Source organism: Pinus tabuliformis, chromosome 4_1 (genome assembly GCF_031772625.1).
Source record: "Pinus tabuliformis cultivar Carrire ecotype Pingquan chromosome 4_1, CPIR1, whole genome shotgun sequence".
In the NCBI taxonomy this organism is placed as follows: domain Eukaryota; kingdom Viridiplantae; phylum Streptophyta; class Pinopsida; order Pinales; family Pinaceae; genus Pinus; species Pinus tabuliformis.
In genome coordinates this window covers 506,859,094-506,875,422 of record NC_142303.1, presented here as the reverse complement: position 1 = coordinate 506,875,422, position 16,329 = coordinate 506,859,094, and the positions used below count along the sequence as shown (strand labels likewise).

Here is a 16,329-nt window from a genome sequence, read left to right as displayed (position 1 = left end):
TTTAAGATATGTTAGATATCACAAACAAAGGAAATATTTAACAAGAAATTCAAATATGGATTTGAGAAAAAGCATGAGGAAAAATGGAGTGTTCAGGAAATGCCACTTTATTCATTAAAGATACAAGTGAATAGGAGCGTAATAAATATTTGATAGACAAAATGTGGTGTCATAGAAGAAGCAAGATGATGAAATTAAGTCATGAAGTACATCAAGAAAATCAACAGATGTTGTTCTCTTGGTTGCCTTCAAGCTTCAGGAACACAACAATGATTCATTTCTCTGATATTTCATGTAGTTTGGGAGCAATAATCTTGCATGGACCACACCTTCAAAGGAATTCCGAAAAAGTAAGCAATGTTAGAAAAGGAACTCCTTCTTAGTAAAATAGAATTATTTTTAGTGATGTTTAAAGTTTCTTAAACCACAAGGATCGAGACCTTTTATAGACAACTTTTCTCATATTCCAAAGTATTATACAACATGGAGCATGTCATTAATCCTTGCCTGACAATATGAAAAAATTGACCTAATGGATCAAGGGGGAAGAGGAGGGAACCATCACAAGACAAAATAGACTAATTTTTGCTATACATGCATGCCGCAAGACATTGAACAAAGGCCTATAGAAAAAAATTTCCATACACTAACAGGGATTCCATTCTATATGGAAATATCCATGCCCACAATATCAGATATCTTGGGGCATTATTGATCACTTCTAATGGTTGATCTAACCCTATGTTAGCTTTTCATGCTCCTTTACAACTCATATATTTTTGTAGAGCTCCATAGTTATTTAGTGCCAAGGACTTGTTTGATACACAAGACTGCCCCCTAGACTTGCAAACCATGGTGCATGACTGGCCTTGCCCTCCTTTTTATGATGGAAACATCTGAAACCTCCATTTTAGATTCCAAACCATGCCAATTAGCCCAATTATATCTTTGTCCAAGATAATCATCACTGAGTTCTCTAGTCAGACACCACAATTGAGTAGATAACAGTTCAAGGCAGAGACTCCTTGTTACATCATCAACACTAAGCAACAGTTGACTGTATTTTATATATACCTAGATACAAACAAGAACATAATTCTCATCTAACTCGAGATTTTCCTACAAGGACACAACTTGCGACATAACTCATCATCTAGAAAACAAATACCAAATACAAGATATCATTTTAATTCTGCATGCAATGCCATCAAAACCATTTCATTGTGCAATCAACAACATTATCCACCAAGAGAGTGAACTCTCTCTTGTTCATTTCTCATTCATTGAAACTTGGAATGTAAATTCTTGTATGCCAACAAGAACTTAAAATACCAAAATATTTATGCCTTTTCTAGACAACAATAAAGACACAAATTTCAAGGAGCATCATCCTTTCAACAAATGGTCTTGGATATAAGTGGTTAGCATTAACCTTAACCTTCAATCTCTACCTTTACCTCTACCCCAAATGCCTCTACCTCAACTCCTTATCCTATCTTTGCTATTGAGTCATCAATTGTTGCTTACAATGAAAATGACTGCCGAAGGACTCATACGGTTGGACCCATGGCTAGAGACCTTGCTTAAAGTCGATAATTCATAGCACTAAAAAGGTTCATAGATAAATACTCTAAATAATAAGGTTAGGAAAGAAGAAGCCTAATTCAACAACAATTTTCTTGTACTAAGTACTGATATATTTTCATAAACAAGTACTAAGTACTTGTTTTTCTTGTGGAAAATGTGAACAAATATTGGCATCCATGATCCTTCCTTGACAATCCAGTGGTATTGAACACTTGTTTTTCATCTCGCAAAAGTGAACAAATAATGGCCTCCATGATCGAGTAATATTGAATACCAATTCTTCTCGCAGGGTTGTAAATGCTAAAATTGCATCTTATTTCTTCTATTTTTTGACTTTAAATTAATTTTTATACTTTAAAACAGGTAGTGTCTTGCATACCATAAATTGTGTCTCCAAGGCTAAAATTTATGCCAAAACACAAGTGGAATATTACATAATTCTTCATAAACCATTTAAATGGTCGATTCATCATGACTCCATATCCTATAACCAAAACTTAAGAGATATATAGCTACCTTTGTTAGGGATTCCAGGTAAACCTCGTAACATGAAAAGTTAGACAAATTATCTATGTAGATAAAATCTGAGCATTGATTGCCATCGTTGTCTTCAGTATTCATTTGAGAGAGTCAAATCAGATTCACCAACAATTCTCTTGTATTGAGTATTGATCAGTTTTCAAAAACAAGTACTGGGTACATGTTTTTCTTGTGCAAAAGTTGAAAAAATATCAGCATCAATGATCCTTGCTTAACAATATAGTGGTATTGAACACTTGTTTTTCATATGGCAAAAGTGAACAAATAATAGCCTCTATGATCGAGCAGCAATGAATACCAGTTCTTCTCGCAGGATTGTGAATGTTAAAATTGCATGTTATTTCTTGCAGTTTTTGACTTTAAATTAATTTGTATATATTAAAACTCGTAGTATCTTGCATACAAAAAATTGTGTCTCCAAGGCTAATTTTTTTGCCAAAACACAAATGGAAGATTATAGAATTCTTCATAAACCATTTAAATGGTCTATTCATCATGACTCCATATCTTGTAACAAAAACTTAAGCTACATATAACTACCTTTGGTAGGGATTCCAGGTAAACCTCTGTAATCTCCATTTCTGATAAAACCTTAGCATTGATTTTCGTCGTTGTCTTCAGTATTTGTTTGAGAGAGTCCCTCAGATTCAACATCAATTTTCTTGTATTGTCTAAGAGACCTCCATGAGGAATTTTTGGAGTGGGAAGCCACCATTTATGATCATTTCTCTATTCATTGCCTCTCTCTTTGGATGAATCAACCATTGATCTATCCTCAACCCAAAAAATTAGTCTCCCTAAATTTCTCCAAAACTTCCTGCATGCCCAGAATGGTAATCAAATAGTGAATTTCTATATAATTTCTTCAACAATTTGAAAGGAAATTGAGTTGTAAATCTTACAAGAAGCATTGCATCCAATTTATGTAGTGCTGGGATGTTCATCTAAAGGTTTGAATGCACTTTGTTAACCATGATCTAGTAAACAACAATTTTCCAACTCTTTACGAATCATATTATGAATTTTTCTAGCCATTATATTGTCTAAACCATGTACCTCATACAAATTAAATACCAATAACTGGTTTGGTACTTAAAGGGGAAAAATTAGAATTAGATATAAACGCGAGCGGGGTGGCATCATTACCTCTATCTAGTACCATCCACTAATCATTGACAAAAGGCACCAATTCTACTATATAATCAGTCACAAAGAGTAACCAGTCAGTTTCCTTCCACCACATTGTCTTGGGCTCTGGAGCTAGGGGTTCCAACCTCCATATATCTTTGAAAATGGTAGCTGCATTTGACTAATTTAGTGAAACAACCAAAATTGAAAGAAGTTGAAATTAATTCGATCAAAAGGAAAATTAATCAGTGATAGAGAGTAACTAGTCAGTTTCCTTCTACCACATTGTCTTGTGCTCTGGAGCTAGGGGCTCCAACCTCCATAGATCTCCGAAAATGGTAGTTGCATTTCATTAATTCAGTGAAACAACCAAAATTGAAAGAAGTTGAAAGCAATTGGATCAAAAGGAAAATTTTCATTATTCGAAGTACATATACCTGACATTGGACAAAGCTAGGGCCGAAGAGACACCCTTGCCTCCACCAGACATATCTTCTCCGAGAAGAAACTTGGCAAACCTTTCTTTCATCAAATCCATATCTGCACAAGAAAATCCCAATTATTCATTCAATAATTAAGAACTTGTGTTCATTGTATTGTTTCAATCCTTAGAAACCCCCGATTTTGTAGAGTTCTCAGATTCCCTATAAACCCCCAATTTTGTAGAGTTCTCAGATTCCTTATATCAAAAGAAAAGTAAACTTTGCCTTCTCATAGCCTCAAAATGATCTTAAAAATTAGTCCTTGTTTGATGACCATCAACATTCAGGCATACCATTTTAAGTTTTTGTAATGTTCTTAGAGTTCAAGATTTCATATAGACCAAACCTAGGATAAACTAAGCATGGGAGATATCAAATTGGTACCGGAACTACTTATTTCGCGCCTGATTCTTGGATCAACTAGGTGGTAACAACCCCTGTGAAGATTGACAGTTAGGCAAAAGCGTGCTAATCCATTAAAAAATGGAACCTTACAGACATGTAATGGATTACAAATTCAACAATAATGGCTTTTAGAGACACAATGAATGGATTAAAATGAAATATTGATTCTTACCTAGATAGAGAATGTTGAATAGAGCTCCCGCTCTTGTTGTGGCATGCCAATGAATGCTATGAGAACCTTCGTTGTTCGGATGGTGCTCGAAACCCTAGAGTAGGAACACGGGTCAATCGCAATTGTTTCAAATATCCTGAATGGTTCCAACCACCCAACTATCTTCACCTGACCGAACAATTGACAATCCTCCAATATTCTAACACATAATCTTAATAAATAGCCTCTAGAGAAGTTCTTCTTAGAGAGAAACTCTTTACCACGTAATTAAATAAAAGTTATTCAATTTCTGTAATATAGAATATAGCCGAGCTTTGAACTTAAATTGATTCCAGATTCCATGAATATATTAAAATCCAATAGATAGAAAAGAGTTAGTCCAAAAATTTGGGGTGAGCCAATAATGAATATCTGATTTGCAAAAAAAATTGACCTTCTATTCATCCGATTCCAAAATATTCCATCCATAGAAAAAGGTTATTAAGACCGCTAATCGGCAATTGGGTGATTATTATTTTGAAAGTTTTGTTAGATGGAACTGACTGCGAATGCGAATGCAAGGAGTTTGATATCTAACAGGTCACGAGAAACCATTATAAAACATAACATATTACATATCTGTTTTCATTTATTTGAGTATTGATGGCAGGTTAATAAAACAATAACAACATATTAAATATTTATTTATTTATTTATGTGAGGATATGTTGATGGTAAATTTTGAAATATTTGAATAATAGAAAACATTATAATATTTATTTATTTATTTATTTGAGGATATATTGATGGTAAATTTTTTTTGAATAATACACAATATTACAAAATATAATATTTATTTGATAATTTTGGATTTCAATATATTGTGAAAATATGAGGAAAATCAAACATTGTTTTTTATTATACATATTTTATTTTTAATTTATTATTAAATTTATAATCAATATAAAAATAAATTTTGTTACTCAAATTTATTATTAATGTGGATTAATTTTAATTTTGAATCTATGAAATGTTAAGAGAAAAAAAAATTGATGTACAAATTTTTATTTTATTTTGAATATTAATAAAGGTTTACAAGAGATTTATTTCCCTAAAAGATTTGATAAATCTAGGGTTGAAATAAATCTATAATAAGATTGGAGGGTTAAAACAAATCTATACTAATCTAATTTAAATTATTTTTTTCTCTCTCTACATGTCATGTTGATATAAATTATTTAATATAAAATGGGAATTGAAATAAATTTTTTTAACATTAGAATACTTTTTCTTCACTCTTTATATATAAAAATGATATTAAAATATTAATTTATATGGATATTCATATATTTTATTTAAGGTATGTATTGAAATATGAAAGTAAAATAAAATATATATTTTTTTCAATTTCTTTATTTTTTTACATAAAATTGATATAAAATTATATTACTTAATATAGAAATCAAAATATTTTAATTACTGCTAATTTTTTATTTATTTTTTATTAATATTATTATTATTAGTTTCTTTTACTATATTTTATTTTGCCTTTGCAGATCTATTGGATTGAAAAACTATCTAGTTACTAGTGAGTTGTAATCACCACTAGTATTTTGGGATTTCCCATTATGAGATATAATAGTAATATTAGTTTCTTTTATTTTATTTTTTGACGCAAGCTGATCTATTCAATTGAAACACTATTTAGTTCCTAGTGGGTTGTTATCACCACTATTATTTTAGATGTCACTTGTAAAACCACTATTATTTTAGATATCACTTGTAATATTTATATTGAGTACCAAAAGAATTACACATTTCCCAATATTCAATTTTTTTTTTCAATATTTATTATTTTATCTCTCTGTAAAATTTGACATAAAATTATGTTATTTACAATGTATATTAAAACATTTTATTTATAATTGAAAATAAAAAATTATATCTATCATTGCTTTTTATATTTAATATTGAAAACATTTTTTCCTTATTAATATTTTTAATTTTTTTAATATAAATATTAATTTATTTCTTTTAATATAATATTGTATCACAATATCACTTAGAGAAAACAAAAAATCTCTTCATACAATAAAATATTATGAATTTTGATGTTAATATTATAATTTTTGAAATTAATATCATAATATATCAAAAACTTATAAAACATCTTACGATATATTAAAAAATTTAAAAAGCTTGACTAATTTTAGTTATGAATATATAGAAAATCTAAAACTTAAAAATCTTGATTAGTTTTAGTTATGAATATATAGAAAATCTAAATTAAAAAACTTAAAAATCTCGACTAATTTTAATTATGAATATATAGAAAATTTAAAACTTAAAAAACCTTTACTAATTTTAGTTATGAATATATAAAAAATTTAAATTAAGGGAAAAATATTTTTTTATTTATAAAATATATAACTTAATTAAAAAATAAAAATTAATTTAATAAAAAAATTGAATAAATATTAAAGAAATTAAATATTATATAAAATTTAAAATATTTAATATTTTTAATTTAAAATATAAAAAATTCAAATATCATTATTAAGTTTTAATTTTAAAATATTTATATTAATTTCTATTTTCATAAATTTTCAAATTATATACAATTTTTTCCCTTCTCAACTATAAATTTTTTTTAAGATGTAATATATTAAATTTAATCTTTTGTTTGAAAACTCAAAAGATGCTTTTCTATATTAATATCATCATTTCTAATAAACTTATATCATATACTGTCATATGTTGGACTAACTAAAAAAAATTTAATCATTCTGAATTTTATATATTATTCTCGTGGATATTGTCCTCAAGAAAACACTCTAAGCACATATTCATATTTGTGTAAATTATTCTCTCATCTTAACGCGTATAGAGAAAAACAAATACTATATATATATGTATCTATTATAATTGAAAAAATAAAAATACGTTATTCTCGTTTAGGAGACATAATGATTTTTGATAATTATAATGATTTTCGTGTTAATGTTTATATTTATGATGACTATTTAAAATTATGTTTTTAGGGCCACACTAATCTAAATGAGAAGGTTGGATTAACTTTAGAAGGTTATCAAATTTAGTAAAATATTAGTTAAAAGTTATTGAAAATATATTGGGAAAATGGATCATGTTTTCCACCTAATTCTAGTACCTTAGAAGTATTGAAAAGATAAAATGGATTTGTAAGCAAAGGATAATTTTGAGGATAACAATTACATTTAAGAATTCCAAAAAAGGAAAAAGAAAAATGGATTTAAAAGAAAAAGATAATTTTGAGGATAACAATTACATTTAAGAATTCCAAAAGAGGAAAAAGAAAAATTATTAAAGGGGAGGTTTGTTATTATTTTATCATTAAAAATTTATCTTTGAGCAAGGAATTTGTAGAATTTTTTGTAGATTCACAAGCTCATGCAATTTACTAAAGCATAGGACAAGAATCTACTTCTACTTTCAACCAGTGGAAGTCAATAGATCGATGAAAACAATATGAACAAGAAGAAAACAAATTAATGGCACATAACAAAATAGGTTTTCCTGGGGAAAGCCACAGCTCAAACCCTTGCCTATATGTATTGCATTAAATCATAAATATGAGTGAAGATACAAAGCTTGTTCACACAAGAAAATTTTTGCACAAGTATGCTCAACTCTCTACCTCACAAGCCTACTATTAGCCAACATTTAGCCAATTTCCACTACCTGCCAAGCCCCTATTTCCTTGTGCAATTCCCAGGATGAATAACCTGTATTTAAAAGGAATTCATGCTTCCAAAACTGCGCAATCCAAACATAGGTCCTTCTCTGATTGCATGCATGATATCTACAACTCAGTAAATCATACAATTGATAGTATACTGTCCCTGCACTGTAGTCTCAACTAATTATTTCTCTAAATTGACATGCATGAGTTTCTGATGAGTGAATCTTCAGTTAATTGGAGTAACACTTGTGGATGCACGAGTGCACCAACTGACTGTTAGTTCTCTATTAGTTCACCAAACAGTTTGAACGGATTTAAGTAACCATAACTCAGTAAACAGAGTTAATCTAATTACAACTCAATCTAAACTCATACTAGACCCTAAAATTTAGGGAGGACATATACATGACTACAGAAAGACTTCCAACTCGAAATTCCTAAGCTAATTAAGTTATTTAAACTTAATTAACTATTTACAAGTTGCTATGAGAATGTAATTCGATTTTAATTCACAGTTTAATTCAAGGAAAAATTAAACTAAAATTTCATATTTCCATTTCTCAACGCTCCCTCTCAACAAGAAAGGGATTATCTGCTACCCCAATCATGTCTCTGTGAAACTCGAATTTACATCTTGACAATGCCTTTGTCAAAATGTCATCATCTTGCTTCTTCGTGGGAATGTAATCTAACAACATGATCCACCTCAATACACAATCTATGAGATGATGATATCGGATATGAATGTTCTTGGACCTATCATGAGAAATTGGATTTTCAGAGAGTTTGATACAACTTTGATTACCGCAGTAAATCACTGTCAAATCCATCTGCTGACCAAATAGACCAACTAGGATCTTCCTCATCCAAATGGCCTCACATGTTTCCTGACTCGTAGCCATGTACTCTTCCTCTGCCAAACTGGGTGCAATTGATCTCTATTTGATGTTGTACCAAGAAATTACCATTGACCCAATACTGAAAATCCCTCCTGATGTGCTTTTCTAGTCGGATACACTCCTTGCCCAATCTGCATCGGTGAATCCTTGAAGCTTCACTCCCTCTGTTCATCTGTACCATAATCCATACTAAAAAGTGCCCTTGAGGTATCTCAATACATGCCTTGCCACCATCCAATATAGCTTGGTAGGCCTAACCATCGCTTGACTAAGTTGGTTAACTGCATAACATAAATATGATCGTGTGTTCACCAAGTACATGTGTGAACCCACAAGTTGTCTGTAAAAATTAGCTTCCATTGCCTCTCCTGAAGTAGCATCCTCCTTCCTCTAGTTACTAGCTTTAAGATTCTCTATAGGCTTGCAACTCTCCATATGGAACCTCCTGAGTATCTCGTTGGCATACTTGCCTTGAGACACAATATTCTCCCCATCACCCTGCCATACTTCCATGCCCATAAAGTAATGCATGAGCCCCAAGTCCTTCATCTCAAACTCTCTTGCAAGGTCCTCCTTGCTATATTTGATCAGCTAATCATCACATGTCAGTATGAGATCATCAACATAAAGTACAATGATCAACAATTTACCTTCCACCACTATGTGGTACATGTTTGCGTTTGCTTCACTCTTTGTGAAGCCCAACCCAGTGAAGTAGTTGTTTATCCTCGTGTACTAAGCACGAGGTGCTTGCTTCAGCCCATACAATGCTCTCTTAAGCCGCCACACATGCGACTCACGTCGAAAGTTTCAAAACCTTTAGGCTGATCTATTGACACCTCTTCCTTAATCGTTCCGTTAAGGAAGGTTGTCTTTACATCCATTTGATGTATCTTCCAACCCAACTGTGCTGATAGTGCCAATATAGATATGATCAACAAGTACCTTGGAACAAGAGAAAAGGTCTCATCATAGTTAATCCCATCTACCTGTGAAAAGCCACATGCCACAAATATAGCCTTATGCTTCTCCACACTACCATCTTCAGCTTGCTTTACCTTGTAAAGCCAATGGGAGCTTACAACAGACTTATCCTCTGGGCTCGAGACCAGATCCCAAACATTGTTTCGAACTATGGAGTCATACTCCACCATCATGGCATCAACCCAAATTGGTTGTTTCACTGCTTCCTCAAAGGAATATGGCTCTATCACAACACATCTGCTCATAAGACCCATGTATCTAGTGTACATATCGGGTGACCTCCTCTGTCTGTGATGTGATGTCGGTGCTCTCACATTCTCTCTAGCATCCAACAACAATCTATCTGCCTCTCTGGTGCACTTTCTCCCATCTTTGGAAGACTCTGCCTGAGTGGGTGCCTCTACTCCCGGACACTCTTGCACAGTTCAGTAGAATAAGAATTTAGGTTGATTGCTTTATCATTTCTTGTTGTTGTTTTCCATTCGCTCTATTGGGGTTCCAACCCAAGACCCTAGGGTGATCTCACTCACAACATCCACACTTTCTTCTCTATAATGAGTGGCCTGTGGGTGAGCCATACTCTCATGTTCCTCTTTAGCAAAAATGACATATATATTAGCATGCATATCTTGAGTACCCAATGATTTTTCATCAGGACTATCTTCCAAGTATAGGGGATGCATAATTTGATCAAGATGCACCTTTCTTTCCCTTGGAAGTAGTTGCAGTGGAGCCTTCTATATTGATAGTTATAGCCTCGATTATTGATTTGGGAATTTTGCGTGGAGAGTATCTTGTTCTCGATTTCGAGCTTCCTAGCATTATTTGATAAAATTTTGATGAGTTTATCCAAATCATCTATTTTCAAGTCTGGTGATTGTCTGTTCAGACCAAAGGAGGATGTCTCCTCTCTCCCTCTCTCAGGTTCCATGGGTTCTTGCTTTACCCTTGTATTTCCTACCGAGGCCAGATTTGCTTCTACTTTGAGAGCATCAATCTGAAGTTGGTACAGAGTGGTATATTTCCTTTCTCTCAGGGTAAAACCAACATCAGATTCGAAGGATCCCAAGAAAACCACTGAAGTTGTAGCTGGGGGAGGCATTATGTCAGCTTTTAGGTTATTGAACTGCTTATTGAATCTTTTAATAAATTATGTAGTATCCTCCTTCAGTCTTTTCCTTATTGCATTGAAATAAGTAAGGAGGTACTCATGGCTCCTCTTTTCTCCCCATTTTTGCGTCAAAGATATTTCAAGTTGCCCCCATGTAGTGATGGAGGCATTACGCAGGGATTTGAACCATCTTCTAGCCTCTCCATCAAGGGATTGTAAAAACAGTCTCATAACCACATCTAACTGTTCCACATTTATGTTCATGGCAAAAGAACTAAAGGTTTCAATGTGGTTTTGTGCCGTGTTATCATCTTCCCCATTGAACCTAGGTAGATGCTTTAGGTAGTCTTGGGGCATTGCACTCAAAGGTTGGGGTAGATCAATAGGTGCATATTTATTGAGCAAAAAACCTAGAAGATCCATCTGGACTAGTGGAGGGATATTCAAATTTTCTTAAGGGACTAGGGTTAAGACTACAAGGGTTGTAGGGGAAGGAGGGTATGTTAGGGCCTTAGGAGTAAGTCCTGAATACTGAGCAGGAACAGGCTAAGAACTGGAAGAGGGAACTTCAAAGGTTGATGAGATGGTATCACAGTCCAGGGGGTTTTCTCTTTCTAGACTCTCTTAAAAATCAATCTTTCAGAGTCAGATACAAATGGGGCCTTCTACTCATCACATAGAGGTTAATACCTCAATAATTCAATGTTGAACACAAAGAGCTTAAGGCTCTAAGGATTTCTATGTTATTTGGGTTACAAGAAAAAATGGGGTCTAAAGGGAGGGTTGAAGGCTATAATTCATATGTTGCACATTTAAAGACATAATCACAATGGTTCTCACAGGAGTATACATAAACAATGTCAATACAAATGAATTTGTGTGACAGTAATAGCCATTTGCATTAACATACAACTTACCAACGAATTTGTAAGAGAGCTTGAAACATATCTAGCAACAATGACTACATAAATCAGTTGAACAAGCGTGAACATTTTAATGATTAAAATAGAGGGGAACACATACTGTAATCCTTTAAACATGGAATCACCATAGTTTCATTGGTATTTTGAAAAAATTGTATTCCAAAGGAAATACAGACTGAAATTATTCATGTAGTCTTTTCCTAGAATTTCTGAACCCCATTTAAGTCTTGCATCCCTCTATTTATCTAGGAAGTGGGGCAAGAGCATTAATTACATTAAATATCTAATATGCCTATTTCTCCATCTGATGAGTAGCTGTATCAGCCTTAAATGGCTCTATGACCCAAAATTGTTACAGAGTTAAATGCTTTAGGAAGGGCGGCACGTTTTGGTACAACAAAATAAATGGACGTGAAGGAAAAAGAACCAGGGATATTCTAGCCCATTTCGTGATCATATTAGTATGCTGATGCTGTCATGGCATAGAGTATGGTCTCGTTGCACTATGTCACATCCCACTGTCTTTTTTGCCACTAATTTCTTTGTCACTGACTCCCGGATCCATGTGTTAGCATCCTTCCTCTAAATTGACCCATTCTTCATCTTGAAGGTCCACCATTTTGTATTGATCCACTCACTACTGACCCACCTCAGCTTTAAAACTTTTTATTGTGTCTTCAATGCCCGATGCAGTGGTTGAGAAACCTTCTGTGTTTATCAGTGCAGTTACATAGCTACGAGCCTTTAACTCCATAACGAGCAAAACAAGCCTTTTCAATTTTCCTCTTAACTAGTAGAGTAAGCCTCGAATCCGGACGTGGGGTCTATTTATAAACTTAGTTTTAATATTTTATCATGTTTGGAGGAAAATATCGCATATCGCAATCGGCTGATGGAACCGCTGATATCTCTTAAGTAGGAGCCCTTTTCCTTCGCCGATGGCCGATGTGCGATATTGCTTGTGGCTCCACACATGTTCCCCATGCAGTAGAGAGAGAGAGAATGATCCAAGTGGATATTGGTGGCCACCTACCAATTCCACTTTGACCCCCACCGTTGCTTCTTTAAGTTTTTCAGTTTCCTTAATTATAGCACAGTTTACTATTTTTACCAGTTTTTCGGGTCCTAAATTTCTAGAGCCGTTTTGAGGCCCTAAATGACATTTTCTTGGAAATCTACTGCTAGTGATTTTTTGTCTAAAATTGTCTTTTTCCTCGTAGTCCTCGGAGAGATCTTTCCAACAGGCTATCATGCGTGTCAAACATAGATAATATGACCAAGTCGTGACCCCGGAAGTTGGCTATCCAACTCACCCCAACGGGGCCCATAAACTCTTGGTGTTATATCTCCTCGGGTTAGGGTTTTGGTTGTCTAGGGTTTTCTCTTATTGTTCAATAATAAGAAGGCCCTTGAGCCTCATTGTAAGGCAGTTCAAAGGCATGTAGCTGCCACATCTCTTCTCAGAGATAAGCTACCATCGCCCTAGCTGGTTTATTTCCATTCCTATTTGTAAGCATATTTCAGAATTTTACATTAATGAAATGAAGTATTATTTCCGCTACATCTCTGTGTTTATGGTTATCTCTATAATTTATTGCATTCCTGTTTGAATCTGGATCAGTGGTATCAAAGCGGTTTGCTTTTTTTCTCTGTTTTTCTTTACATGTCCCCAACGAGGTCAAGATATAAAGAGTTAGGGCTTGAACTGGTCGAACCTTTTCAAGACTAGCCTCCCAAATCCTGATAGCCTCCCATGGCAAATGAAAAGAAAGACGAGGGGGTAGGAGATCTTATCAAAACCTTGCTCGAAGAATCCCTCGAGCGAAAAAGGAACGCGATGATGGACAACTTTGCCCAGATCCTTCAGTGGCTACCTAGGGGCGACGCATCGACTTCCAGCAGCTACTCTGGAAATGCCACACCATTTAAGGTACAAGTTAATTTTTAAATTCCCATATTCGAGGGTCAGATAGATGCAGATGTCGTCAATAATGGTTAAATCTGCTAAAGGGTTACTTTTCTGTTCACGATTTTTCCAGTCGGGAAATGATTATTTTCACTTTTCTCAAAGCAACCCCACACGTCAAGGATTGGTGGGAAACCTACTGCGAGTAGAAGGATGAAAGTACAGGCTCACTATTTTCAGCCACACCCACTTGGAATTCATTTCGGGATGCCATCAAGGAGCAGTACTGCCCTGTTGGAAGCTATGAGGATCAATACATAAAGTGGACCATGCTGCGGTAGGGAAGGGAACAAGACATGCCAGAGTTTACCAATATTTTCCATACCCTTCACACAAAATTGGGTATCAAGGATACAGAGCAACATTTGGTACTCAAATACCGTAGTTGCCTGCAAAAGTACATTTAGGAATAAATAGAATTCTTGAACATCTCCTTGCTCGGCATGGCATATGGATATGCTGCCAAGGTCGAGCAAAAGTTTAAACAAAAGAAGCGAGACTTTGGATCTGCAAATCCAAAGCAAGGGAAAGGTGCCCCCAAACCACTAAACAAAGGACAAAGCCAAGGTGGGGCGGCCCAAGAAAACCCACCAAAGTTGCAAGCAAAGAACATCGCCATGAAGCCGAAAAAGAACACGGGAAAGTGGTGTGAGTTCCATAAGAGCTCCACTCACAACACAAGTGAGTGTCGGGCCAAGCAGTCACTAGTGGTTGAGCTAAAGGTTTCAGAGTCAGATGCATGTTTCGACTCTGAGTCAGAACCCGACAAGGGGAATGAAAAAGGGAAGAAAATTATTGATGCGTAGCCCAATGCCACCGTTGCCACCATGAAGATCCAAAAGGAGGAACCCAAAGATCCAGAGGAGGAGGAGGGTCTCTTCCACTCCCAGATGTGGGGAAAGGGCTCCACGCTACAGTTCATTGTCGATAGCGAGAGCCAAAAGAACCTCATTTCGACAGAGGTCGTGAAGTGGATGGGATTACTGACCACAACACATCCACAACTGTACACCATCACCAAGGACGGGAACTTCGCGTGAGCCAACAGTGTTCCCTTCACAGATGATGTATTGTGTGACATTACTCCCCTTGAAGTTTGTGATGTATTATTAGGACAACCATACTTGTGGAAGTGACATGCTGTGTATGAATCAAGGCCCTGTGCTATTATGGTTACTTTGGGAAATAAGTTGTACATGATACCAAATGTAGCACCGCCTGCCACCATCCCTTTGTTTACTGCAAAACAATGCAGTAAGCTCATTTCCAAAACTGGGAAATTTATTTTCCTGATGATACACCCTCAAGGAAAGAAGAATATGGTGGCCATGACCTCCAGACAGGGCCCCTCCGCACGACAATTATAGATCGATAAGGTCATGGAGGAGTATGAGGACATCTTCACCTCCCCCACAAGGGTTCCTCTGCACTATCAGGTCAAGCACTCCATCAATCTGACCCTAGGTGTGCTGCTACCCAATGGACCAATCTATCAGCACTCTGTTCTGGAGAACGATGAAATCAAGAGGCAGATTCAGAAGCTGCTGCAAAAAGGTCACATCCATCTGAGTTCATCACCCTGTGGGAGCCCAATCATGTTGGTACAAAAGAAGGATGGGACTTGAGGACTCTGTATTGACTATCGGGAGCTGAACAAGATCACTGTCCGTAATAGGTACCCGATCCCATGATTGATAACCTTCGGGACCAACTGAAGGGGGAAAAATATTTTAGCAAGATAGATTTGAAGTCAGGATATCACTAGGTACCAATCGAACCCTTCGATGTGTGGAAGACTACCTTCAAAGCCAAGGAGGGCCTTTTCGAATGGTTGGTTATGCCTTTCAGATTGACGAATGCTCCTGCAACCTTCATGAGGCTAATGGATGACATCTTGCGGCCATTCACCAACTCATTTGTAGTGGTATACGTGGATGACATCCTGATCTTCAGTGAGAGTTGGGAAGAGCACTTCCACCACATCCGACAAGTTCTCCAAACACTGCGGCAACACAAGTTATGTGCCAATTTGGAGAAATGCACTTTTGGCATGACCCAGGTTCAGTATCTGGGAGGCATTATTGATGAACAGGGGGTGCATGTCAATCCAGCCAAGATCCAAGTCATTCGGGATTGGCCATCTCCAACCACTCTGACAGAGCTTCGCATCTTTCTAGGTCTTGCCAACTTCTACCATAGGTTCGTGTTGGGATTTTCTCATATCACTTGGCCCTTGAGTCAAGTCACCAAGGGAGGAGCGAAAGTAAAATTCTTTTGGTCTGAATCTCAACAGAAGGCATTCACAGAGTTGAAAGATCGCTTCTGCTCAGCACCAGTGCTCGCATTACCAGACTTGCAACAACCATTTGAGGTTGAGACAGATGCCTCTAACTATGCTATTGGGGTAGTCCTTACTCAACATGGGCATCCAG

The 16,329-nt window shown here is 35.3% G+C and overlaps 1 protein-coding gene across 1 annotated transcript; it reads right to left on the bottom strand.

Annotated features, from left to right (window-relative positions):
* Nucleotides 1–2,613: 2,613 nt before the first annotated feature.
* On the bottom strand, nucleotides 2,614–12,685 carry LOC149176767 (rho guanine nucleotide exchange factor 8-like). Its single transcript, XM_089421564.1, has 3 exons — nucleotides 12,577–12,685; nucleotides 3,698–3,795; nucleotides 2,614–2,856 (listed from the first exon to the last, which is right to left on the bottom strand). Exons 1-3 carry the CDS (start codon nucleotides 12,683–12,685, stop codon nucleotides 2,614–2,616), a joined length of 450 nt encoding a protein of 149 aa, XP_089277690.1.
* Between the last annotated feature and the right edge of the window lie 3,644 nt (nucleotides 12,686–16,329).

Coding starts and splice junctions, on each gene's coding strand:
- LOC149176767 (XM_089421564.1), bottom strand. CDS start 12,685: ATGGAGTTAAAGGCTCGTAGCTATGTAACTGCACTGATAAACACAGAA. Junction 3,796..12,576: donor AAGTTTTAAAGCTGAGGTGG/GTCAGTAGTGAG, acceptor TTTCTTGTGCAG/ATATGGATTTGATGAAAGAA. Junction 2,857..3,697: donor CGGCCCTAGCTTTGTCCAAT/GTCAGGTATATG, acceptor GGCAATGAATAG/AGAAATGATCATAAATGGTG.